The 27,317-nt window shown below is 35.1% G+C and overlaps 1 protein-coding gene across 1 annotated transcript in view; it reads right to left on the bottom strand.

Moving 5' to 3' along the window:
- The window catches only part of TTC3 (tetratricopeptide repeat domain 3), a 169,419-nt gene that overhangs the window by 19,955 nt on the left and 122,147 nt on the right, over positions 1–27,317 (bottom strand). The window contains exons 30-36 of the mRNA XM_044670285.1: positions 26,729–26,868; positions 18,404–18,472; positions 17,491–17,587; positions 15,620–15,720; positions 6,732–6,822; positions 6,216–6,317; positions 3,573–3,961 (exon numbers count right to left, since the gene is read on the bottom strand). Coding sequence (XP_044526220.1) covers positions 3,573–3,961; positions 6,216–6,317; positions 6,732–6,822; positions 15,620–15,720; positions 17,491–17,587; positions 18,404–18,472; positions 26,729–26,868 — 989 coding nt within the window. The remainder of the gene's footprint in view (positions 1–3,572; positions 3,962–6,215; positions 6,318–6,731; positions 6,823–15,619; positions 15,721–17,490; positions 17,588–18,403; positions 18,473–26,728; positions 26,869–27,317) is intronic.

The raw sequence follows: 27,317 nt of genomic DNA, 5'->3' as shown, positions 1-27,317 counted from the left end.
CTATCCACTAAGCCATCTAGCTGCCTCAGATCCTAGTCTTTTAATCACTTCCCTAAGATTAAGAAATATTGTAACATTTTTTGTATCATAGATCTCTTTGGTAGTTTAGTGAAGCACATGGACTCATCAGAATATTTTTAAGTTCATAAAACAAAATGCATTGGATTATAAAGGAAATTTGAAATACAGTTATAAAAATATTTTTAAAAATTCACAACAGATTAAGAAGCCCTGCTCTATTTACAAAACAGTTATAATAATCTTGAATTTACTTTGAAATATTTATTTTCAGGTATTTACAGTAATTATATTATTATGTGGAAATCTGCCTATTTGCAGTTAATGCTATCCACTATTCCCCTATGGAGAGGAAACTCCTACCACCCCTCTCTCTGCTTTTTCCTGCATTTCTCAGTCATGTACCACACAGGAGGAAACCATCCCCCAAACTTCTATCCTCTTCTTTTATCTCTATCCTCCTCAATCCTATTCCAATCCAAGTCAATCCTGCTGTACTTTCTGGAGTTTCCATCTCTTAAACAACAAATAAATTCTGGACCTTCTCTATGTGGTCTCATTGAGATCTAACTTTCCCCTGATGAAGCTACATCCCTGGCAATCTTCTCCATCATTGACTGTACCTATTTTCATCTCTTCCTTCTCTGATTCTTGATATACAGTCAGTGATCCTGTTTGGGCAGTGGGGTCAGAATACTTCTTGCTTTCCACTGCCATTTCCAGATTCTCTTTTATTGCCATTACTCAGAAACATTTTACACTCAAACCAGATTGCTGTAGTTATTGTGTACTGGCTTGCAGCTCATTTTTCCTTCTTTCTCAAGTTCAGTAGCTAACGCATTGTCTTCTCCTCTTAATATATCAAGGGACTTCAACATTCATACTGATACTTCCTTAAAAATCAACTTTCTATTTCCTCAGTCCCCTCAAATCCCATGACTAAACCATATACAGAGTTGGTCATGCCCATTACCAGCAAGTTTTTTAAATCCTTGATCAAAAACTGACATTCCTCTTTCTGACAATATCCTTTTATCATTTCATCCCTTCCTTCAAAATCTACTCTTTATCCTTAGGAATGACCTCTGATCAATTTCCCCACCTCTTTATATTTTCTCAGTCCATCATATCTGCTTTTCTCTTCTCAAGTCTCCCTTACTTTCCTTCTTCCACTCTCTTTAGCCAAGAACTTCATCTCTTACTTTACTGAGAAGATTAAAGCCACTTACCTCCCTCCTTCTCCCCTTTTCTTTACTTGGAAAATCTGAGGAGGTGACATCCTCCCCAATTCTCTCCTCTCCTTAAGCTCTTCTTCTCACCAACATGTGCTACATGTATTTTTTCTTTAACCCTTACCTTCTGCCTTAGAATCAATATTGATTCTAAGGCAGAAAAATGGTAAGGACTAGGCAATGGGGTTTAGATGATTTGCCCAGGATCACACAGCTAGAAAGTGTCTGAGGCCAGATTTGAACCTAGGACTTCCCATCTCTAGGCCTGGCTCTCAATCCACTGAGCTACCCAGCTGCCCCCTACATGTGCTCTTGATTTTATCCCTGCCCCCACCTTCTACAGTCATCATTTCCCAGGACCCTGACATCTGCAGTCTCTCCCTTCTCTCCTGGTTCCTATCCTATGGCCTTCAGACATGACCAAGTCTCTCATATGCTCAAAAAACCTTCACCACAAATACCTAATCAGTTGACAGATTTTGCCATTTCTGCCTTCACAACATCTCTCACACTGAATCTTCTTTACATACTACTATAGTTCAGGCCTTCATCTCCCTTAGATTATTAAAACAGCCTCTTAACTGGTGGCTTTTTCTCAAATTTCTCTGCTTTCCCCTAATCCCTAGCTGACCTCTATTTAAGCTGCCAATGTGATTTTCCTTAAGTTTGTGTAGTTTCCCTACTTAAGGACCCTTTCCCTATTCTTTACATATGGCACCTTATCTTTCATCTCCTCATGATTACAATGCACTTTCTTTGCACCCCTGCTTCATAGGATCCCTTTTTTTCTTGGAGAAGCAGCTTTCATACCAGCCTTTATGTGAGGTTTTTCTTGATCCTTGTAAGAGGTTTTTTTTTTTTTTTTTTTTTTTTTTTTTGCAAATAATCTTGGTTTCCCTCAATTAGTAATTAGATCATTATATAAAATGAACTCAAGAGTAATAAACTCTGATATTCTGACCTCTATTTCTGACTGTGATTGCTGAATTTAAACCTAGAAGATCAGCAATCATAAAGTTGTCTTCAGTAATGATTAGAAGTGGTAACTGATAAACTTCCCCTTGGAATGTTGAGAATAAACCAGGTCAGTATCAGTTTCTTTTATATTAACTAGTTTAATGATGATAAATAAGGTAAGGGAAAGGTTGGGATGAATTGTGAGGAAAGAGGGATTAAGGATGAATCCTAAACCTTATCTATATATTGAATTTATGCTAAATCTTCAGTAGATTCCTAAAGAAGTTGGTATCCTGAAGCCTGTCTGGCAGATTGCCTGGCCAGGCCAGAGGCCTCTTTTTTGCTTGATTGTTTGCTGATTGTTTGATGGTTTATCTCAGTTCAAGATGATTTTGATTTTGCAATTGATATCCTTGTTGGTATTTAGATTTGTATATAGATGTTGAATGATGAATAAAGTTGGATGCTGATACACACAGAATAGCCTATGAGTAGCCTAGGTACCTAATCCTAACTGATATCGTAACCTAGCTAAGAGACAATTCTGAGATGATCCTGCCCTCCCAACAGCATCTCAAAATTGAGACCCTGATGTTCTAAGTTTTCCTCCTATAGGCACATCTCAACTGACTTTTGGTCTCATGCCAGCTCAAATGCCCTCTTTGCATTCTGTGTTCCAACTCAGCCACTGGCAATTATGCTGGTCCAAAATGGCTTCTTGCAAAAGTATTTACACTACTCCTGAACCTATTCTTTGAGATTTGAATGAGTGTTAAAAGATGATTCCCCCCCCCCCCCAGAATTGTTAATTGAGATATCACGGAAGAACAGCTTATTCCATATTTATCCACTTCTCTGAGAAGCAGTTCAATTAGGAATATCCTCTACAAAAACCAGTTACGTCTATTTAAGACAGACATAAGCTCAAAAGCAGTTGAGTTGCCACTGACTGCCACATTGTACATGACAGACTAATCCTTAAATAAGAAGAAAATCAGAGGCATTTCATAACATGTTGTTAACTCATTAATTAAGATATATACACAAAAACACTCTAATTCCACAACAAACTTTTTCATCACCCCAACCTCTATGGGTTTTCAAAATCCCAACAAATCAGCCAGGGCAGTGCTAAATTTAAATGAATTAGATCTATTTTTTGTTTTAATAAGACATATTAGAATATTATAATAATATGAAATCATTTGTATATTCACTTCATGCTTTAAAAAAGGGAAATATATTTATAAAACTTTTAGCAAAAGAATAACAGAATACTAGCAGTTTCCCTCAGGGAAGCAGACCTCATCAAGAAACTAAGGTCTAAAAAATTGTTGAATTACATCCTACTTTTTATATGAATACCTGCTGTAATTTGGGAATATTGCTGCCAGATGTTCAATCACGTTGTTAAAAGTCTTCTGTGGCTGGTTCAGAGTGCTGGCATGTGTCTGTGAAACATCTGTGGAACTTTGATTAATCTGTGTATCCTTTTCAGAATCCATAACCTGGCACGGATCAGTATAAGATGCTTGTAAAAGTGCAGAAGGTATCTCCATTGCGCAGTCACTGACAGAGTGCAGACTTGAGTTCTGAAGTGCCAGAGTTTGGTTCCCAGTTAATAAATTAGTTGGCATAATCACTGGACTCTGATCATCAGGACATGAAAATTCAGGAAGTGACTTAGGATGAACTTGTGTAGAATATGTCTTAATTGATGGATCATTAATATGAGCAAGTTTGCCTTGAATTAACTAGGAAACAAAATTATAACGACACAAATCAACAGACAAATTAATTTTTCCAACATACAAAAGGCTGGCTACTAGTAGGTATTTATAAAACCAAAAGAAAAACTACAAAGGAAAACTTACCTATCAAATTGTAATTAACTAAAAATTTCTATCTGAAACATTCAAAAATTTTATTTTCTTTTAAAAAGTATTAGCTATAATACAGTTAAAACTAGGATTCTGATTTCAGTTAATTTTCTTTACTGTATTTATTCTATAAATCTGTATAAGTCTTCTTTTACTGAGTTTAGAAAGGGGATAAGCTGTAACAATGAAGCATCAACATTTTTTGGGAAACAAGAAAGTTTTTACTGGCAGTCTAAACAGTATCATACTGACTGACATTTCATAAAATTTCCTAGAAGGTTGGATTATTAAATGTTTTTAAGGTCTCTAATAATGTTAAATAAAGTATGATAGGAATATAAATTTAAAAAAATTAATATTTAATACTTACATTGGTTCCATTTTCATCTAACATATAACCCCTATCAGGACTAGGTGATGCCTCTTCATTCAGTTATAAATGATAGTTCAATTTTTTAAAATCAGTTTAAGCCAATTATAAACTTTCATTATTTTTTCTAAGTGAATACTAATATATATGGAGCTTCTTTAGATAAATCTTCCAGTGTCTCAGAGAGCAAATTTCCTTTTTCAATTAAACATTTTTTGAGTCTCCCCTACAATCAAAGCACTGCAATTACAATAGCCATGTAACTATTTGAAAGATAATGAGTAAGTCTACATACACTAAGTTTATGTTTGGCTAGCAATTATTAACTTCAATTGAGGAATACTCTTTTCTGTAGTCTAATTTATTTTACTTTTCAATTAATTCAACACATATTTATGCTGAAGTCTATGTAATATGTTTGTAACAGAACAAAAGTTGGCACTATATGAATATCAAACAGAATCCACTAGATGTTAATTCTTCAAACATCTACAACTTTTAAGATAGAAAAAAAGGCTTAAAAATGTATACACATTTTTGTGGTCTTTTCCAAACTTCATTTTTATTATTCTTTTTTGTTTTTATATCACTTTAACTTTAAAATTGACTCATTTTCTTTCCTCCCTATCTTACTTAAGTCATCCCTTATAACAGAGATTAAAAAAGAAGAAAATATGTATAATTTTGTTAATGTTGGCTCAGTAAAATCAATCATCATATCTCATTTCTGAGAGCATATGCAACATTCCACACTCCACCTCTGCAAAGAAGGGAAGGAGGTGCATTTTCTTTTTTTCTTAAGTAATTTGCATTGAAATATTTTACTTTTACATCACTTATATTTTCCAATGTATACTTCTCCTTCCCCCTAAAAACAAAACCATCTCTTATAACAAAAAAAAAAAGGTCTTACAGTCCAGTCAAATTGACTTCCATATCAGCTATGACTGAGAGTATTTTGCATGTCATACCCTCAATAATATTGCTCCCACCTCTGCAAAGAAGGAAGGTGAATTATTTTCTCTATTCTTCTTAGGTATAAACCTTTCCAGAAATTATATTTTATCAGGCAAAATGAAATATTGCAAATTGAGGACAAGCACATTATTATGCATTCTAGACCAAGAAAACTGATATTCTGTGCTCTTTTTTTTTTTTATTCAGTCAGATAAAGAAACATGTTCTGATTTCTTGACTTTGGCCTCTATTCTAAAGTATTTAAGAACATGTGGAATTGGCCTAAAGGTTGTCCAAAGATTGTGGCAACAGCTGCTTAAGAATCAGCAGAATGAGTTAAAAATAGTATCTTCCTAGGAAAAAAGAATAGTTTAGGATGTGGTGAAAAAATTGCTGCCTTCATAAGAGAAGATTTTATTTATAATATCTGAATTGCAAAAGTAAACAGTTTTAAGAATTCAATAGAAGTAAAAGTAAACCAAATAAAGAATGAAACAAATTGGGGGCAGTTTGGTGGTTCAGTAGGCCTAGGTAGGAAATCCTGGGTTCAAATCTGGCCTCGGACACTTCCTAGATGTGAGACCCTGGGCAAGTCATTTAACCCCCACTCCCTAGTACATACCCCTTACCCCTCTTCTTCCTTAGAACCAATAAAGAGTATTAACCCAACGATCAAAGATAAAGAGTTAAAAAAAAAAAAAGAATGAAGCAAATTCTCACCTAGGAATTCTGTTACCTAGGACTGGAGATTTGATTTTCTCCCCATACCACTCTAACATATTATACTTTGAAGATACTTACTAAACTATTTGTAGGTAATGGAAATTCAGAAACTTTTACTTTAGAAAGTTTATCAAGTTGAGATCCAGATTTAACTTTCTGAATTCGGTCTTCAAACTCAAACTAAAAGAGGCAAAAAATTGAGTTAATTTAAACTTCAAATTTCAGTTATTCTTTTTTGTGAAAACACCTTCGAATCACAATAAAAACGAATACAATAAATCATATAACCCTTAGAAAAAACAATATGCTTATCAACAAAAAAAACAAAGTTAATTTCTATTAACAATAATGTGAATTCAATTAAAGAGAGACATTTGTGATGCATGCACAATATGCAAGACTGTTAGTAGGTACTAGAAGAACATAATGAAAAATGCATGCCTTTTTAAATACTTTCAATAAAACACAAAAATCTCTTAGGTAAAGTAAAAGTTTTAATAATAAGTCTTAATAAGCACAATGTGTCAGTGTTAACTTGAGAAATTTTAGAAAGCTTTACAGTTACAAATGTTTAAAACATTACATAAGGCTTACCTCTGCCTTCTCAATTTCTTTTTTTATTTTTGAAATAAATGACTCCCAATGATTAATCTCAGATTCCAAATTAAGATATGAAATAGAACCACTGAAAGAGTTTCAAAATTTAGAATTAATATTCATCCTAGAAATTTGGAAATAACAGTTATTTGCATGCATGTGGCAACTAATTTCAATTCATAAGTTGGATCAATCTGATCCAAAAGGAAAAATAATTGTAACAAAATTTAAAGACATCTATCACTAGACACTTGAAAGATAATTTGCTTACTAATGCCCTCTAAAAAAGGAGTTTAAAAATTGCCAAATATCCTTTTGAAAATAATCTAAAGTATTTATTTTCCTAAAGTGCAAGTCTGACCATGACACTGTATTTTCTGGAAAATAAACACATTAGAGCAACTTGATGACTGAGTGAAATGTGGGCTGGTGTGGGAAAAGGTTTGTGGCAGGGAGGCCAAATGGAAGGCTAGTGCAATAATTCAAGGATAAGGTGATGCAGCAGTGTGGTAGTCATGTTAAAGGAGTAAAGGGGGTGCATGCTAGAGAAGTTAGGATATGGCAACAGACTTTATTTGGGGATGAGAGAGGAAGGAGTTGAGGATAATACCAAGGTCACAAGTCTAAATAAGTGGGGGGATGGTGGTACTAACTATGACAGAAACGTTAGGAAGAGGGTGCATATTTCTTAAGAAAGGAGAGATATACATCTTAATGGATATGTGTAGGCAGCAGGAAGGTGGACAGTAGGAAAAGAAAGACTGAAGATAAGTGAAAGAAGGAGGATGACAGAGTGTAATCTGCTGTACAAGACAGGAGAAAATGGGATCACTTGTGTAGGGAAAGGGGTCTTGGCAAAGACAATGGACATCTCACCTTTACATGAGGCAGGAGTGACACTGTACATAGTGGCAGGAGGCATCTATATGATTAATGTAAGAAAAGGAAAAGGAAAGTAGAGAGTCATTCTTAGAGGATGGCTTCAATTTTTTTAAGTGGCAAGGTTCTCAGGCATGAGAGTGTAAGGAAAGGGAGATACAGTAGAGGAAAAAAGGGATGAAAAAGTATGGAAAAGCCACTGTGGTGAGTAGGATAGTGAATCAATTAGGGAGATATAAAAGGAGTGCCTTGCCTTACTGAAAACCCAGTTTTGTGACTTTCTCCAGCTTAGTTCAGCAACATATTAGCAGGAGCAAAGACAGTAGATGGTGGGAGTCATCGAAGGCTTGGGCATGGCAGATTAAGATGAGCAACAGGATGAGGAAGCAAGGAATTCTAGGGAAGACGCTAATGCAGAGTTGAACTTTTATCAGCAAAGGATTAAGATGAGAAGGAAAGAAAGTGCAGTCAGTATAGAGGAGATGCCCTGGGAAAGAACTGAAAGGTACAGGCATTAGAAGTTATGATAAGAATGAAGAACAGTTTTTGAAGTTTCAGAGCAGAGGAACAGGTGGGATTATGATCAGCTAAAGGAATTTCAGAGTTCTTAAAAATTAAAGTGGAACAATTGAGATGCTGACACTTATTAATGGCAACCTCTTTATATATAGCTGAGCCGAGGCAGAGGGGTAGGTAATGGGAAATAAATAAATTGAAGAACAGGGAGGAAACATCAATATGTATGTTGAAGTCCCCTAGTATGAGGGCAAGAGGTGGGGAGAAGAAAAACACTTTGAGCCATTAAAGAAATTAAGGGAGTATCCTAGAGATTGATAGATAATAGCTACCAGAATCTTTAATGGATAAAATAAGGGTCATTGAGTGGTGATAGTAGTGGGAGTGCCTGAAAGGAGTAAATAGGGAGCAAGGAGTATTCCCCAATCCTCACCTCAACAAGCAGGAGAGCAGGAATAAATGTGCAAAGGTCCTGGAAAAAAGGTAGCCAAGGAGACTGTGTCATTAGTAGGGAGATAGATCTTAGTGAGAGCCAGAACATGGAAGGAGAGGGAAAGAAAAAGATTTAAGATGAAAGCAACTTTGATATCTATAAAGCAGGCCTTCCAGAGAGCATCCTGGAATAGAAGGTGTGGTTAGTTTTTGAGTGGGACACTGGGGATTTGCATTGAGGTGTATAAGAATAAGAGAGTAGGCTATGGCAGATGGAGAATGAGGATTGCCTAAGCAATTCTCTTGGGATTATACTAATAAGAATGGTAAAGAAGTAAGGACCTTAACTTTCTGCCAACATAGGATACATGGATAATTTTGTAGACTATATAGAGTATATACAGTGTACAAATTTCTATCACAACCAAGTAAGATATCTATGCTAAAATTCCAGATTGTTCTTCACATCTAGAAGAGAAGAAGGCAAAGGGATTTAAGGAATTCTTGTCCACTTTCCAGATTATTGGGGCAGGGAGGAGGGTGTTGATGAGATCCTTAAAGAGCAAGAAAACAGATTTCAATGTGAAGAATTTCATACAGAGGAAGGGCAAAAAATATACCTGTATACCTAAAGCTAAAAGAAATTAGGTTCCTCCTAAAGAAGGGAGAACTAAGCTATCTGAAGAGAAAGCAGCCCATGTTCAAAAAGGAAAGAAAGTAAATCTGTTGATATTTCCTGTGAAAGATCATTCAGTAATAGTTTGAAAGAAGAAAGAGATGAGCAGTTATAGTTTGTCATTTTCTATTATGGGTTAATGACAAGGATACTGGGGCAATTATTTATCAACTGAACAATCACAACAGAGAGATTTACTTTCTCCCTGAGATCATGCAGTTAAGACATGACAGAAAACCTCTAGAGATTCATTAAAGTGAATGACAATTATTAATGATTTATTATGGATACAAATGATATTGCAAAAAAGAATGTGGAAAGTATTGACTAAAAACTTGAGTAAGAACTGAAGGAATTAGGGGCACAAAGTTATTTTCATTCTTGCTAATTATCAAAGACAAAGATTTCAGGAGAGAATAAGGCAGTTTCTGAAAGCAAATGATTTAAAATAGATTGTCTGAGAACAGGAAAACAGAGGAATTGCTGTCAGAGATGAAATACACCTAAATGACTGGTGAATTAAATGCAACAAGCATTTATTAAGTGTCTGCTATATGCAAAAAAAAAGTGGTAGGTGCTGGGAATATTAAGAAAATTCAAGTTTAAAAAAACAATTCTTGACTTCAAGGACATTACAATTTATTTTCCTTGATGAAGTCTTGCTTATCTATTTAAAAAGGATTTAAATGGAAAAGAGTACGGGGAAAGGGAAGGGAAAAGGGAGAAAATTGCTTACCTCAAGCTAGAGACCATACAGAGTAGCTAAAATATAGATAGAAGAATAGTGGTAGAGATGTACAGAATACATGAGAAAAAATGTAAGAAAAGAAACAGCAATAAAATCAGTGGTCTGAAGTATCTACACAGCAATGCATAAAGTATAAATAATAAATAACTTAAAATAGAGATGTTAACACAAGTTATAAAATTTTACTTCTCATGTATCAGTGGGTCTTGAGCTAAGACATGATTAGAATATGCGTATCAAAGGGTAACTATATTCAAAAGGAAAAAATTAGGTAAATCATATGGTTGCTATGAATGGAATACTCATTTATTCATGTCCATTGTATGGTTAGAGTTTAAAATATTAGTTAATTAATTTAATGAGGCTATTAAAATTTTAAAAATCGGAGGCAAAAAGATCAAAGATTATGTGAGAAGCATGGCAGAAAGGCAAGAATGACTTATAATGACTTATTTAGACAATAAAGCTATGAGAAACTCATTAGGATTTCCAAGTCAACCTTATTCTCATATGGTGAGAATTAATAAAGCATGATAAATCATAAATATAATTTGCACATCCTACTAATTAAAAAAAATTCTCTTTAAAATAACATTGAGATATATCCAAGTGGGTAGGATATTGGCTGTATAACTTTCCCAACATTCCTCTCTAAACAACTTTAAAATAAAATAATTCCTTAAATCAAATTTTGCAGTGGTAAAGCCAACAAAAGGTCAGACAAATGAGGAAGTTGGCAGGAGAGGTCTATAACACTGGGATGGAACTGTCCTGGAATGTGACAGGACCACCAGCACTGGGCTTTGGAGGTAGCTAAAACAGCAACAGCAATAGTAATAGCTTTAGGACCTCTAGGCTCAGAGATGGTAAGGAGATCAGACAACTGATCAGAAAGAGATTACGGGGGTACCCTTTGCTGCCACTGGTACTAAATGGCAACTAAATGCCCATAAGCAGTTCTAGGTCACAGTTCTAAGGTAGAGAGGAGTGCTTATGATTGGTTACAAGGGAACAGGGGCTCCAGTCACAGTTCCAAAGTAGAGAGGAGAGTTAGCTCTCAGGGCTGGAGGAGAACAGGGAACCTGGCCTCAGATGCAGGGCCCTAAGAAGTGCTCACACTTGTGTCTACAGGGGAGCAGGGGCCCTATCTAAGTAAAGTCCAGATTGCAGACCAAGTAAGCAGTATCATTACCCTTCTTAAGATCACATCACATTAGAGGGACAAAAAATTTGCAAACCCCTAAAACTAGATCTGAAAACAGTACCTCCCACCATCAGGGAAGCAGAATTGACTTTTAATATAAAGTTGAAAGTTTAAAAAATGGGCTGGAAAAAAATTAAACAAACAAACAAAAAGAAATTAATCATAAAAAGCTACTACAGAGAAAGAGAAGACCAGGACAAACCCAGAAGAAGACAACAATGTGAAAAGAGCTTCAAGCAAAGCCTCAAATAAGATGCTAATTAGATCCAAGTACTCATGGAAGTGTTAAAAGAAAGAGGTAAGAGAGGTAAAGGAAAATAAAATTAATAGCTTGATAAAAGAGGCACAAAAAATTTGGAAGAAAATAACACCTTAAAAATAGAATTGGCCTAATGATAAAAGAGGCACAAAAATTCACAAGAGAAAAAATTGTTTTAAAAGTATTATGGGGTGGGGGCAGTTTTAGTGAATAGAGAACCAGGTCTGGAGATAGGAGGTCCTAAGTTCAAAACTGGCCTCAGATATTTCCTAGCTGTGTGACCCTGGACAAATCACTTAATCCCTATTGTCTAGCTTTTACCATTCTTCTGTTTTAAAACCAACACATAGTACTAATTCAAAGCCAGAAGGTAAGGATTTAAAAAAAAAAATAGAATAGGCCAAACGGAAAGTGGGGGATAAAAACTCAATGAAGAAAATAATTTCCTAAAAATTAGAATTGATAATCCAGCCATTCTGGAAGGTAATACGGAAATTATGCACAAAGGGCTTTAAAAGAATGCATACCCTTTGGTCCAGCAATACCACTACTAGGTTTATATCCCTAAAGAAATAGAATAATACTTGTGCAAAAATATTCATAGCTGTACTCTTTGTGGTGGCAAAAACACTGGAAAATGAAGGGTTGTCCCTCGACTGGGGAATGGCTGAACAAACTGGTATATGATGGTAACGAAATACTATTATGCTATAAGGAATGATGATCTGGAGGGTTTCTATATGAACTGGGAGAACCTCAATGAATTGATGCAGAGTGAAATGAGCAGAACCAGGAGAACATTGTACACAGAAAGTAAAACACTGTAGAAAATCCAATGTAATGGACTTTGCTACTAGTAGTAATGCAACAAGCCAGTACACTCCTGAAATGGGGAAAGAATGCTAACCACATTGAGAGAAAGAACTATGGGAGTAGAAATGCAAAAGCAAAACACATGACATCATTTATCACAATACAAGTATATTTGGGTATGTGATTTGGGGTTTAGCCTTTAAAAAAATCGCTCTATAGCAAAAATGAATAATATGCAAAAAGGTATCAAGTGATAACATTTGTACAATCCAGTGGAATTGCTTGTTGGCTCTGGGAGTGGGGAGGAAAAAAGGAAGGGAAAGAAAATGAATCATGGAAAAATATTTAAAAATAAAAATTTTTTAAAAATTGGAATTGGGGAATTGGAAGCTAATAATTCCATGAGACATCAAGAAACAATAAAACAAAGTCAAAGGAATGAAAAAATAGAAGAAAATGTGAACTATTTCATCAGAAAAACAATTGACCTGGAAACTAGATTGAGGAAGGATAAGTTAAGAGAATTACCTGAAAGTCATGATCAAAGAAAAAGCCTAGACATTATATTTCAAGAAATTATCAAGGAAAACTGCCCTAATATCTTAGATCCAGAGAGTAAAATAGAAATGGAAAGAATCCACCTCTTCAAAGAGATTTCAAAATGAAAACTCCCAGGAATATTATAGCCAAATTCCAGAGCTCCCAAATCAGAGAGAAAATGTACCAATCAGTCAGAATGAAACAATTCAAATATCATTGATCCATAGTCAGGATCACATAAGATTTATCAGTTTCTATATTAAAGAAGCAGAAGGCTTGGAATATACTATTCCAAAAGGCAAAGGAGCTAAGATTACCAGAATAATCTACTCATCAAAACTGAGTATAATGCTTCAGTTGCAAAATATTTTTGATATTTTATGAATAGAAGACTTAAAAGCATTCCTGGTGAAAAGACTAGAGTTGAATAGAAAATTTGAGCTTTGAACACAAGAGAAGTATAAAAAGGCAGACATGAAAGAGTAATCATTAAACTATTTATAATCTTTCATGGGGAGATGAAACATAACTCCTTAAAGCAGAACCAGGAGAACCATATACACAGAGACAGATACTCTGTGGCACACTCAAATGTAATGGACTTCTCTACTAGCAGCAATGCAATGATCCAGGACACACACTCAAATGAATATAGAAATCTATCTTACCCAATAGGGAGGGGATTGGGCCAAGAGATATTGTAGTGAAATATGATAAAAGGGAGGGGATTAAGGGAGACAGTGGTTAGAAGCAAAACAGACTTTTCAGGAGGGAGAAGATAAAAAGAGAAAGAGAAGGATAACCAGAAGAAAATAGGATGGAGAGAAATACACAGTAATCATAACTGAATGTGAATGGGATGAAGTTACCCATAAAATGGAAGTGGAGAGCAGAATGGAGTAAAAACCAGAATCCAACAGTATGTTGCTAACAAGAGACACACTTAAACCAGAAAGACACACATAGAGTTAAAATAAAGAGCTAGAGCAGAATCAATTATACTTTAGCTGATGTAAAAAAGGTAGGGGGTAACAATCATGATCTCAGACAAAGCAAAAGCAAAAGGTAACAAAATTTCACAGCCTGTTTTTCTGTTTCTCATTTCTCAAGTGTATAAAGAGCTGAATCAAATTTATAAAAAATACGATCCATTCTTCAACTGAAAATGGGATGTGAACATGCAGTTTTCAGAAAAAGAAATCAAAGCTATTTAAAGTTATATTTTAAAATGTTCAATCACTATTGATTATAGAATTGCAAATTAAAAAAAAACAACTTCATCCTTATCAGAAATGACAAATGCTAGGAAGGATGAGGAAAAATAAGTATGCTATAAGCCAGTGATTCCCAAAGTGGGTGCTACTGCCTCTGTTGGGTACTGCAGCGATCCAGTGGGGTGGTGATTGCCACAGGTGCATTTATTTTTCCTATTAATTGCTATTAAAATGTAAAAAAAAATTAATTTCCAGGGGGGCTAAGTAATATTTTTTCTGGAAAGGAGGTGGTAGGCCAAAAAAGTTTGGGAACCACTGCCTATAAGCTGTTGGTAGTGTTGTGAACTGGACCAACCATTCTGGAGAAAAATTTGGAAGTATGCCCAAAGGTCTATAAAACTGTTGACATTACCAATATCATTATTAGGTCTATACCCCAAAGAGATCAAAGGAAAATGAAAAGGATCTACATGTACAAAAACATTTATAGCAGCTCTTTTTTGTGGTGGCAAAGACATAGAAATCAAGGGGATGCTCATCAACTGGAGAATGGCTGAACAAGTTGTGGCATATGATTTTGATAGAACTATTTTTTTTGATGGAGTACTATTGTGGTATGAGAAATAAGGGGGATGGTTTCATAAAAACTTATATGGCAAGACATGCAAGGTGAAATGAGAAGAACTGGTAGATCACTGTGCACAGTAATAGCAATGTTGTAATAATGATCAGCTGTGAAAGAGTAGATTACTTTGATTAATAAAATGATCCAAGGGGGCAGCTGGGTAGCTCAGTAGATTGAGAATCAGGCTTAGAGACAGGAGGTCCTAGGTTCAAAGCCAGCCTCAGATACTTCCCAGCTGTGTGACCCTGGGCAAGTCACTTGACCCCCATTGCCCACCCTTGCCACTCTTCCACCTAGGAGCCAATACACAGAGGTTAAGGGTTAAAAGAAATAATAAAATGATGCAAGAAAATTCAAAAGGTCTTATAATGAAAAAATAATATCCATCTCCAGAGTGAGAACTGATCAACTCTGAGTACAAACTGAAGTATAATTTTCTTGTTTTTCTTCTGATATGGCTAATATGAAAATATATTTTACATGACTTCACATATATACTTAACTGATATCATTTTGCTTGTCTCCCTCATACCACAATAGTACTCCATCAAAAAAAAAAATAGTTCCATCAAAATCATATGCCACAACTTGTTCAGCCATTCTCCAGTTGATGAGCATCCCCTTAATTTCTATGTGGGGTAAGGGGGCAAGAGGATGGAAAAAAATTTGGAACTCCAAATTTAAAGAGAAAATGATGCTAAAAATAAATAATAAATTGTAAAAAGAAGAAAAATGAACATATTATACTAGTTAGGCCATATCTGACTGATGGCCTTAGGCTAGACATTTAAAGGTCACAATTGCATTTATAAAAACTGGCCTGTCACATTTTAATAAGCTGAAGGAAAATGAAAACTTTCTCAATGTCAAAAATAAGATAAAATAAAATGACTAGTTGAATGTGTTAAATCTACAATTTATCAATCTTGCTTCCATTTACTAAATGACATGCAAAAAAAGTTAAAAAGTCACGTAGTACCTGTTCATTAACTTTAGGTTCTTAATATACATTTCTGCTTTTGATAAGGTAATCTGCAATTTATTCACATCAGTATTCTTCCAGTTTTCAAGTATAGTCACCTAAAATTGGAAAAATTTTATGCATCTTAAAAAATAAAATTTGGCAAAAATTCTCACATGAAATATAAGACTTTCCCCCCTAAATGTCTAAGGTTCCTCATTCTTAACTTTATCATAACTTTAGTCAGGAAGATATCCAGTGGAATATCTTGGCTTGTGGTCATTTATAAAGATGAATATATTATTAAGGAAAATTTGTGAAGTGAAAGTATCTAAAATTTTTAGATAGACATGGAAATGAACACTTTCTATCAATAAATCTAGGATAAGTGAATGTGCTTAGAAAGTCTGGGAAAGAATGAAAAAACGACTTTCTTTATTAAAGGTTTCTATTGATCCAGAAAGATTAATTTCCTTCTTCCTATTATGATAATCTTAAATATTATGGAAAAGTTAAGTTTTAGGAAAAGGCTCTTTTTAATTTCATCTATTTTTCTGGTTGGCAGTTTTGAAAGCTATCTCAGGTCAGGGCAATGAAATGGGACAACTGAGTGAACTTGGACTTGGTAGATTCTTTTTGAACGACCATGTTCTTCCAGTCTTTTAATTTAAAAAGGGAGAAAAATGGCCTGCGGAGGCCTGGACTAGAGAGAAGGTTAAAAGGCTAAATAAATTAGGCTGCAAGCCACAAGGCCTAGCAACCAGATAGGCTAGTGCCTACTTAAGGCAGAGTTTGGAAGCGGCCTAGGTAGGCCAAGGAAGTGAGGAAGTGAGCCTAACTTACCCACGTGACAATACTGAGTAGAAGCTGCCTGAGGTCTCAAGGGAAGTCCTTCAGCACCAAGTTCAAAGTGGGAACTGCCTCCAGAGCAAGTAACCAACATACTTAAAGAGATAGTGTCTTTCGTCACTTCCTGTGGGTCCACCTCTAATTCAAGCGGACAAATGGCAGTCTCTACATTGATTTGGACTGCCCAAAGGGCAGTCCCTTGTTCTTGATTTGTGACTTATTGTCACGTGTTGGTAACTCGTCTCCCCTCCCCACTAAGGGAGGTGGGAATGACCTCATCTCAGGTAGGTAGAGTTTTGACTATAGAATGGACTAGAGCTAATTCTATTTATACAATGGGAAGGAGAGAATTTGTGAATATGTGGAAATTAATGAAATGGAGACAGAATTTATGTCATTCCTAATTAATACTTTATGCAATTTCCAAATGGGGTGGTGATAGAGGTTGGGAGGTGGTCTGATGAATTGCCAAGTTTTATTTGCTATCTTAAAATTCAAGAAAGTAGCAAATTAAAATTTAACAGGGCCAATCTAATTCTCAGTAGAAATCTGTCTCTATCATGAAATAATCATCTGTTTCTAATAGTGAAAAGTTATACAGTAGTCATGATTAAATACAAAGAGGTAAAACCTTTATAGACTTAGAGATACAAAGGTCTTAAAGGTCAGGGTATCCAAACTCCTTATTGTACAGATGAAGAAAGTGAGGCCCAGAGATGGGAAGTAACTAACTATAAACACAGGACTTTTGATTCCTAATCCTGAGCTTTTTCCATTGTGCCATAGTGCCATCAATTGAGAGGAATTAAATCCAAACAAAATACTGCCAACCTGCCTTAACAGATTGATTTTAAGTGTTGTGAAATGTCCCAATTGGAACTCATTTCAGTTGTTCAATACTAAAAGTGCATATATACCATCAGGAAATGAAGCTGGTACACCAAAAAGCATCTCCTGAATATGTTGTATGTTTTTGAAACGCAGCCATTTCATCCATCTCAACATACCATTAAAAAAAAAATAAATACCATTAGACTCACCTCTGCAGCCACAGCTCTTTTAATAGCTTCATGGTAATTCTCTTTTCCCTTCTTTATAAGTTCCTCCATTTTCAATTTTTCATTTGCAAATTTATTACTATTAAAAAAAAACATCTTGAAATATTTTAAACCAGTGAGATATTGCATACAAGTTTATTTTTGTGATAAAAATATTAATTACATTTATTATAGCAACATATATTTAAATGCTTTGTTATACAATAACCAGAGCGTACATTTAACAGATTACAAGCAACAATTCACAGGAGCTGGTAAAGAATAGGAATGCTTGTATCTTAGCAATAAGTATTTATTAAGTACTTAATATGTATGATAGGAATACAAAGACAGAAACAAACAGTTCTTCTTCTCAAGAACTCAAACTTCACATTACCTAGGTTGGTCCTCAGACAGTATAAACTGTTCTACTAACTATTCTTCTAATTTGTTTATGACATGACTTCTTATATCTGTTAGGTATTCATTTGGAGCTAAAGTTGATATATGGTGCGAGATATTGACTAAATCTAATTTCTGCCAGAATACTTTCAAGTTTTCCTAGCAGCTTTTGTCAAATAGCAAGTTCTTTCCCCAGTAGCTGGTGTCTTTGGGTCATGAAAGCAGCACAGAACTGAAGAAAAGAGAAATATTGTTTGTTTGTCCAGGTCTCTCCTTATACTTATCCTATTCCAAATTTGTATCACAGTTGTCCCCATGTTAAAAAACTAATCAATTAAAAACTCTTAGGAAAAAAAAAGAACTCACACTCTTATGGGGAAACAAACATGAAAGTAACTAAGTACATACAAGATATATATAAAAAAGATGGAAAGCAATCTCAAAAGGGAAAGCACTTATAGTAGTTTGAAGTGTCTGAGTTGAAAACAGATATTACTTTAGGTATAAAACAGACCTGATTTTGAGGAATTGATCCAAGTGTGATGCATACTGTTGATCCTTTTCCTCATTATTCCGTGAGTATCTATGAAAAACAACCAGGAAATTAAGTTTGAGCCTTGAGAAGTTTCAGATCAGAGAAGAAACTGAGAAAAGACAGAGGCCTAAATATCAGATCAAACCATACAATTTACATTAACAATATGAATAATAAAATAAAAAGGAACTGAAGAGATAATTGTATATATTCTTTTCTCAATTTGGCCTTCTAGTAGGTATTTTTGCTTTAATAAAAACCACAAAGATGAGAAGGTAGCGATTGTTATATTTATAAATCTGGCTCATTCACACATGCTTGGAGATAGAAGGATTTCCGCTTATTTTCCTTGAGAAAGTAACAAAGAAGTGCAACAAAGGATCAATCAGTAATAAGAATTTTACAAAGACAAAAAAGTAACAATTTCTGCCTTCAAGAATCTTACATTCTTATCAAGGGAGACTATGCGTATTCTTCCTTTCTCTCTCAATACATATATGCATATATGTACATTTAGAATAAGTAGGCTATATATGAACAAACAGTATGCACTAAACTGTAAAATTAATCCTTACACTTCTCAATTTTCTTCTGGATTAGAGAAATAAATACTATATCCTTTCCAAATTGGTTTTGATTGGTGTTCCACTTCCTGGTTAAGATGGCGGCTGAGTAAAAAGCAGCTGCTTAACCTCTCCTAACCGAAACATACAGGACTCCTCAAGAAGACATAAAAACAAATCCAGAGGAACAAAGGGACCCCACAACAGGGCGCAGCATTGGAGGTACATGGAATTGGGGCATTTCCATGCTATAAAGGGGTGAAACAGCTCTCACTAAAACGAGAGCTGAGCAACCCCCTCCCCCACCCCACACCACCTACAGTGCCAAAGCCAGTGCACAAGAGTTAGAGCAAGTTTGGGGCACGGATTAAGTCCTTGGCAGCTACCTGGAGTCACCAGGGCCTGCTCCTGAGAGCAGCAAGACTTAAGACCCCAAGAGGCTAAAGAACGTGCCTGGACTTTGAACGCAGACCCTGAGTGCAGGTACGAGTGCGGGTATGGACGCAAGCCCAGACATGAATCCTGAGTGCAGGTGAGGACTCAGATCTTGAGCGCAGGCGCGGACCTTGAGTGGGGACCAAGTGCAAAAGGGATTCACAACTGTGGAAGCAATGCCCTGAGACTGTTAAAGGAGCCTTGGTCAGAGGAACAAGTAAGGGGACCACCAGGAGGCTTGACCCTGAGAACAACTGAGACCTCAGGAGCCTAAAGAGCTCAGACAGACCCTTAGTGTGAGGATAAACCTGAGAGGGCGCAGGGCTAACAATAGGAAGCCAGAGACAAGACCCCCAAAAGAGAAAGAACATCAAGAAGAAATCTGTAACACTCAACAACTTTTACACAGATAAAATCCAGACAAAAGAGCAAACAGCAGAGAAGAACAAACAAGTAATTATATCCAAACCTTCCCAAAATAATGAAAACTGTCCACGAGCTATAGAAGAGTTCAAATCTGAGATGATGACAAAGATGGAAGAGATTTGGTGAGAGAAGTGGGAAATAGCTCAAAAGGAAACAAACGGGTTAGAAGACAGAAACTCCCAATTGGAGAAAGATGCCCAAAAATCAAACGAAATGGTAAGCAAATTGGAAACCAAAATCTGGCAAGAAAATAACAGTTTAAAAGGCAGAATTTTGCAATTGGAAAGTGAGGCTCAGAAATCAAATGAACTGATAAGCAAATTGAACACCAGGAATGACCAGATTGAAAAGGAAAACCAAAAGATTATAGCCGAAAACCAGCCCCTAAAGGCTAGAATTGAGCAATTAGAAGCTAATGATCTCTCAAGACAGCAAGAACAAATAAAACAAAGTCAAAAGACTGATAAAATAGAAGGAAACATTAAATATCTCAATGAGAAAGAGACAGACCAAGAAAACAGGTCTAGAAGAGACAATCTGAGAATCATTGGTCTTCCTGAAAAAGCAGAAATTAATAGAAATTTAGACACCATACTAAATGAAATTATTCAGCAAAATTGCCCTGAAGTTCTACAACAAGAGGGCAATATAGACATTGAAAGGATCCATAGATCAACGTCTACACTAGACCCTGAAAAGACAACCCCCAGGAATATAAAAGCCAAATTCAGGAGCTTCCAAGTAAAAGAAAAAAATTTTACAAGAAGCCAGAAAGACAATTCAGATATCAAGGAGCACCAATCAGGATCACTCAGGATCTGGCAGCCTCCACACTTACTTAAAGACCGCAAGGCTTGGAATATGATATTCAGAAAGGCAAGAGAACTGGGTCTACAACCAAGGATCACCTACCCATCAAAACTAACCATATACTTCCAAAGGAAAGTTTGGGCATTCAACAAGATAGAAGATTTCCAAGTATTTGCACAGAAAAGATGAGGACTAAATGGAAAGTTCGATATCCAAACACAAAAATCAAGAGAAATATGAAAAGGTAAATAAGAAACAGAGGGGAAAGAAAGAAAATTCGTATTTTTTAAATTTGTCTCTTTAAGGGCTTCAATATAATCTAATTATTGGTATTCCTATGTGGAGAAATGTTATGTATAATTCTCTGTAAGGAACTCTATTCACTATTATAGTACTCACTATTATAGTAATTAGAAGAATTATTCATAGGGAGAGGTTGGAATACTAAATGGTCTAAGATGATATGGGGGTGGGAAAGAGGGAGGTGAATAGTAGAGGACACCAAGAGAAACTTTAATGAATAAGAAAAATAGGATATTCTATTACACACAAAGAGGATATGGGAAGGGGAAGGGATGAATACTATTATAAGAAGGAGAGGAAAAGAGCATTAAGAGGTAATAGTTAAACCTTACTCTTAGTGTAATTAACCCTGAGAGGGAAGAGTAGCTTTTATCCATTGGGATATAAAACTCTATCCAACCCTACTGAGAAAGTCAGAAGGGAAAAACCAAAGGGAGCAGGGGAGTGGGGAGGTCATAAAAGGGAGGGGAGAAGAAGGAGGAGGGAATTCATTAGGCCTTAAAAATAAATAGACAGGAATAATAAGGGAGGGGGTAGAAAGGGTAGTAAATCAAGGGAGGGGACAAGGGTTACTGGCATAAAGCAAACCACTGGTTTAAAAGGAAATTGTGTAAGAAGTAGGGGTAGAACTAGGAGAGGATACCAAAATGTTGGGGAATACACAACTGATAATTATAACTCTGAATGTGAATGGGATGAACTCGCACATAAAAAGGAAGGAAATAGCAGAGTGGATTAGAAACCAAAATCCTACCATATGCTGTCTACAGGAAACACATATGAGGTGGGTGGACATACACAGGTTTAAGGTCAAGGGCTTGAGCAAAATCCTTCGAGCCTCAAATGAGAAAAAGAAGGCAGGAGTGGCAATTATGATTTCTGACAAAGCCAAAGTAAAAATAGATATGACTAAAAAAGACAGGGAAGGTCATTACATCCTGATTAAAGGCAGTATAGACAATGAGGAAATAACATTGATCAATATGTATTCACCAAATGCCAGAGCAACTAGATTCATAAAGGAGAAACTGGTAGATCTCAAGAAGGAAATAGATAGTAAAACCATACTAGTGGGAGATCTAAATATCCCTCTTTCAGATCTAGATAAATCAAACCAAAAAATAAATAAGAAAGAGGTAAAAGAGATGAATGAAGTCCTAGAAAAATTAGATTTAATAATTATGTGGAGAAAAATAAACAGGGACAAAAAGGAATACACCTTCTTTTCAGCTGCACATGGTACATTCACAAAGATTGACCATGTAATAGGGCATAGAAACATTGCAAACAAATGCAAAAGAGCAGAAATAATAAATGTACCTTTCTCAGATCATAATGCAATAAAAATAATAATTAGTAAGGGTACCTGAACAGGCAAATCAAAAACGAATTGGAAATTAAATAATATGATTCTCCAAAACCAGCTAGTCAAAGAAGAAATCATAGAAACAATCAACAATTTCATTGAAGAGAATGACAATGATGAGACATCCTACCAAACTCTATGGGATGCAGCTAAGGCAGTACCCAGGGGGAAATTTATATCCTTGAGTTCATATATTAACAAATTAGGGAGGACAGAGATTAATGAATTGGGCATACAACTTAAAAAATTAGAAAGCGAGCAAATTAAAAATCCCCAGATGAAAATTAAATTAGAAATACTAAAAATCAAGGGAGAAATTAATAAAATCAAAAAAAGAACTATTCAATTAATAAATAAGACTAGAAGCTTGTATTTTGAAAAAACACATAAAATAGACAAAGTACTGGTCCATCTAACAAATTAGTTTTGACTATATGTCCATGCAGAACCTAGTTACTAAATAACACATTTTTGAAACAGTTAAGCTGTTTTGAATTACTGTATAATGAGACTAGAAAAGACAGGTTGAGGTTGAGTTGTGGAGGGTTAAAAAAGCACTTTATCCTTTAGGATAGTGATGTCAAACCTATGACACATGTGTCAGCACTGCCACGCATAGCCATTTTTCATGACACGAGGCTGTATACAGAGAAGTATGGGGCCACATGCCAAGGATGAAACATTTATTATAGTGTAGTGTAGACACTGTGCACTATAGATGACAATTCTACCTATATTAATTTACCTATTTTGGTTTATTAAATACAGTTATATATTACGATTATATATTTTTGTTATTTAAACTACAAATATCATGAAATTATGGCTTTTTTCTTGAAGTGACACACCACCCGAGTTATGCTCAATTTTTTGGTGAATTTTGGCACACCAACCTTAAAAGGTTGCCTATCACTGCTCTAGGGCCCCGCTGGTGAGCCTATGGCACACATACCAGAGGGAGCTGCTTTCCTCCCTCTCTGCACTGCACCTGAGGACATTTCTCACGTGACCTGCCCTTATGTTCAGCAACTCAATGGAAGTGTTTCCTCCCTCTCCTGTCTGAGGTAAGGCAGGGGTGGGGAAAGAATGGGGGGTTCTCACATATGGCATGAGGATTGTAGTTTGGGCATTTAGTCTCTAAAAGGTTTGCTATCACTGCTCTGGGGAATGGGAAGTTTATTGAATAAAGGAGTGATATAGTCAAATCAATACAACTGTGAAAGTTGTAGGGAAAGAATTGAGGAAAAAAAGATTTAAAGACAAAAAAGTCATTGCAACAGTCTAGGTAAGCGGCGATGAAGGCCTGTAATACAGTAATTGCTATGTAAGTAGAGAGAAGGAGTTGGATATGAAAAGGTGTTGGGGAAACAGAAATAGCCAGGTTTAGTCAATGCCTGGATATAATGGAGTGAGTGAGAATGAGTCAAAGGTAACAATGAGGTTATAACTTGGCAACCTGGAAGAATGGTGGTATCCTTAACAGAAATAGAGAGATTCATCAGGAGGATCTGTTTTGGACATGTAGAGTCTGAGATGTCTTTAAACCACTAAAACCCAAGAGGGTTTTATATGTCCACTAGGGTCTGGACATATAAAGATAATTATGAAATCCTTAGCAATTGAATAGGTTGCTAAAATCAGGGGAAAGGGAAGATGGCAAAGGACATGAATCTTTTTCTAACCAAAGGATAATCTGATACTACTTTCCTCTTCTTATTCCCCTCCTGTCCCCCTAACCCTAGGGGCCAATTACCTACTTTTTGTTTTACATAAACTTACATACCCACAGTACACATTGTCTTCAGTAATAAATGTAAACTCTTGAAAGACATAGTTTCTTTTTTAAATGAAAGTTTATATGCTGGCCATCTCAGGGCAGAGAGATAATGGACACATTTCTGGATATAGCCACTATGTGGAATAATTTTGCTTGACTTTTCTTATGTTAAAAGTTTTTCTTTAAATTCTTTCACTCACTTTGGGATGGAAGAAGTAATAGTGATAACTCCCCAAAAGGAATATTTACTGTTTAAATTTATATTTTAAAAATGTATAGTAGAATCCTAAAGAGAGTTCATATATATAAAGAAGAAAGAAGAAAACATCATCTGTGTATAAAAATATTTACAGCAGCTTTTTCCATAGTATCAAAGAAATTAAACAAGTTATGGTCCATGAATGCAAAGGAGTATTATTGTGCAGTAAAAAATGATAAAAGAGATGGTTTATAAGAAGCCCAGGAAACTTGTACAAATTGATACAAAGCAAAGTGAGCAGAATCAGGAATAATTCATACCATAATGAAACTAAAAAAAATTGTTTTGGAAAAATTTAAGAACTCAACTTAATGTAATGATCAACCATGATTTCAAAGGATCTATCATGAAGAATGCTACCTATCTCCTGCCAAGAGGTCATGAAATAAATAAACAGAATGAAAATAAATTCTTGGAGATGGTTACAGGATTGGTTTTATTTGATTATGCATGTGCTATGATAATTTTTCTTTTTCTTTTCCAGTGGGAGAAGGTAGGAAGGAAAAAAATGAATACTTGATAATAAAAAACTTTTTTTTTTTAATGTTCAGAGAACAGAAGGAAGTTCTGGAAAAAGTACCAATAAGAAGGATAGTAACGAAAATAGTATAGTAAAAATTTCTACTTTTTAAAAAGTGGTATGAAATGAAGATTCAGTTTTATATAAATTTTTTTTTTGTATTCTGCCCTTTGTATGGACATGCTCTCTTTTGATGTTTCAATTCAGAAAAAAAACAATTTTTAAATTAAAGCTACTGGTATGTACTCTGAAATACTGCTCATGATCAAAAAAAAAAAGTGATTCTTTGGTGGAGGCCTGCCATATTTTGAGAAAATACATTCACTGAATTTTAAAGATAGGAACTTTAATTAAAGAATTTCAATAATTTTACTAGCAAACACATTCATTTTAAAGTTAAGAAGTCAATAGCAATGAAGTCAAGAATTAAACTATTAACTCTCCATCTGTATCTAAATAACAAACATCTTCACATTAAATTTCTATACCCTCATATAAGTAAAGCAGTTCTGGGATCAAAGCAAAAATAATTTTAACAGAGGCAGTGGAGAACAGAAATTATTATAACATTCTACTGAAAACATAAATGGATTAAAGTAGTTTAGTTGTCATTTATTTAATCTACTTAAAGCACTGTATATTCAGTAATAGTAAATCAAAAATTCTAATGTAAAGAAATTGGGCAGAACACAAAATACAAAATTATTTTAAAATTTCTAATTCAACCTAATTTTATTCAAATTCAACAAAAGTTCCAGAAGCGCTTAACAACCATTATCTTAGAGATGATGCAACTCTAGGGTGCACAGTTCTGGCCTCAGAAGGCCGATTAACTAATGAATGGTTCCAAGAATCATTCCACAATAGCTTAACAATTAGCTCCTATGAGAATGGAAGAGTTTGGTTGCTAAAAAAGGCAGAAAATCTACTCTTGCATGAATAAAAGAAAATAAACCAACTTTGATGCCTGAAAGTTGGTAGAATACATTTTTATCTTAATAAAAGCTATTTAAATCCATGTGTAAAGAAATTGTTTCAAAAATACATGAGCGGGGGGGCAGCTGGGTAGCTCAGTGGAGTGAGAGTCAGGCCTAGAGACAGGAGGTCCTAGGTTCAAACCCGGGCTCAGCCACTTCCCAGCTGTGTGACCCTGGGCAAGTCACTTGACCCCCATTGCCCACCCTTACCACTCTTCCACCTATGAGACAATACACCGAAGTACAAGGGTTTTAAAAAAAAATCCATTGCCTTCTTTCATTGCATTAGCATATGAAATCTTCCTATCTTGTTAATACTTGCTACATGTCTTTTATCATTGCTTATGGTTTTTGATCAATTAATGAGTAACCTTTTGGTGATTGTTTAAAAGTTGATATTTTGGATAAAGATTATAAAAATATGCACTCTAGGGTGTGTATGAGAGGAAGGTTGGAGCTGGATGAGAACAGAAAACATAGGAAAGAGAGAAGACAGAGAACTCTGAGGATAAACAACTTCACAATTTTGTTTAGGGGTGATCTAAGCTATACTCTATTCCCCAAAGTATAGTACACAATTTCAGTAACTTCTGAGATATAACAGAAAGATAATAAATGTGTAAAGACAGGTACATTTAGGAAACAGAATTTTATAGATAGAAAAGGATGACAGATTTTTGAACTGGAAGAAGATCTGATTAGTCATCTAGTTCAGCTCTTCATTTTGCAGAAGAGTAAACTAAGGCCTAGAGATGTTACAAAACTTGTCTAAGGCCAGAGAGTATCATTAGAATTGTTAAAATATATAAATACTTCTTTTTGAAATCATATCAATGAATGGTCATTTTTTTTTAGCTTTGCTACTTACATTTCATTGGAATCTGTAAGTTTTTTTACTTTATTTCTTAGAGTTTTTAATTTTTCTTGATTTTCCTTTTTCTCCTGTTGCCATTTTTTCATTTCTATTTCCAAATCTTGATGAAACCAATTCAATTCAGTCTTGGTAATCTATGATCAAACATTAAATTAATGGCAAAATTTCTTTAAACAATACTTCACAATGGCAAGTAAAGAAGATATCTGACTTTCATAACTATGAAAACTGACATATGCAATTATAAAAAACCCCTTTACCTTCTATCTTAGAATCAATACTGTGCATTAGTTTCAAGGCAGAAAATGGGCTAGGCAATGGTGGGGGGGTGAGGGGTTAAGTGACATGCCTAAGGTCACATAGGTCATTTTTGAACCCAAGATCTTGTCTCTAGGCCTGCCTCCCAACCCACTATGCCACTAAGCTGTTCCCACAATTTTCTTTTAACATATACTAAAGAACCTCATTAATCTCCTAATAAGGAAATGGTGATTATTTGAAGAAGAGTTGAAGATTACTTTTATTTAGAAAACTCTTCATAAATGTAAATTAATTTAAAAAAATTGTAGGAGAAATAAATGAC

This window comes from Gracilinanus agilis, chromosome 3, assembly GCF_016433145.1.
Source record: "Gracilinanus agilis isolate LMUSP501 chromosome 3, AgileGrace, whole genome shotgun sequence".
NCBI classification, from domain to species: domain Eukaryota; kingdom Metazoa; phylum Chordata; class Mammalia; order Didelphimorphia; family Didelphidae; genus Gracilinanus; species Gracilinanus agilis.
The sequence above is the reverse complement of the archived record's forward strand: the minus strand, read 5'-3'. Positions and strand labels throughout refer to the sequence as shown.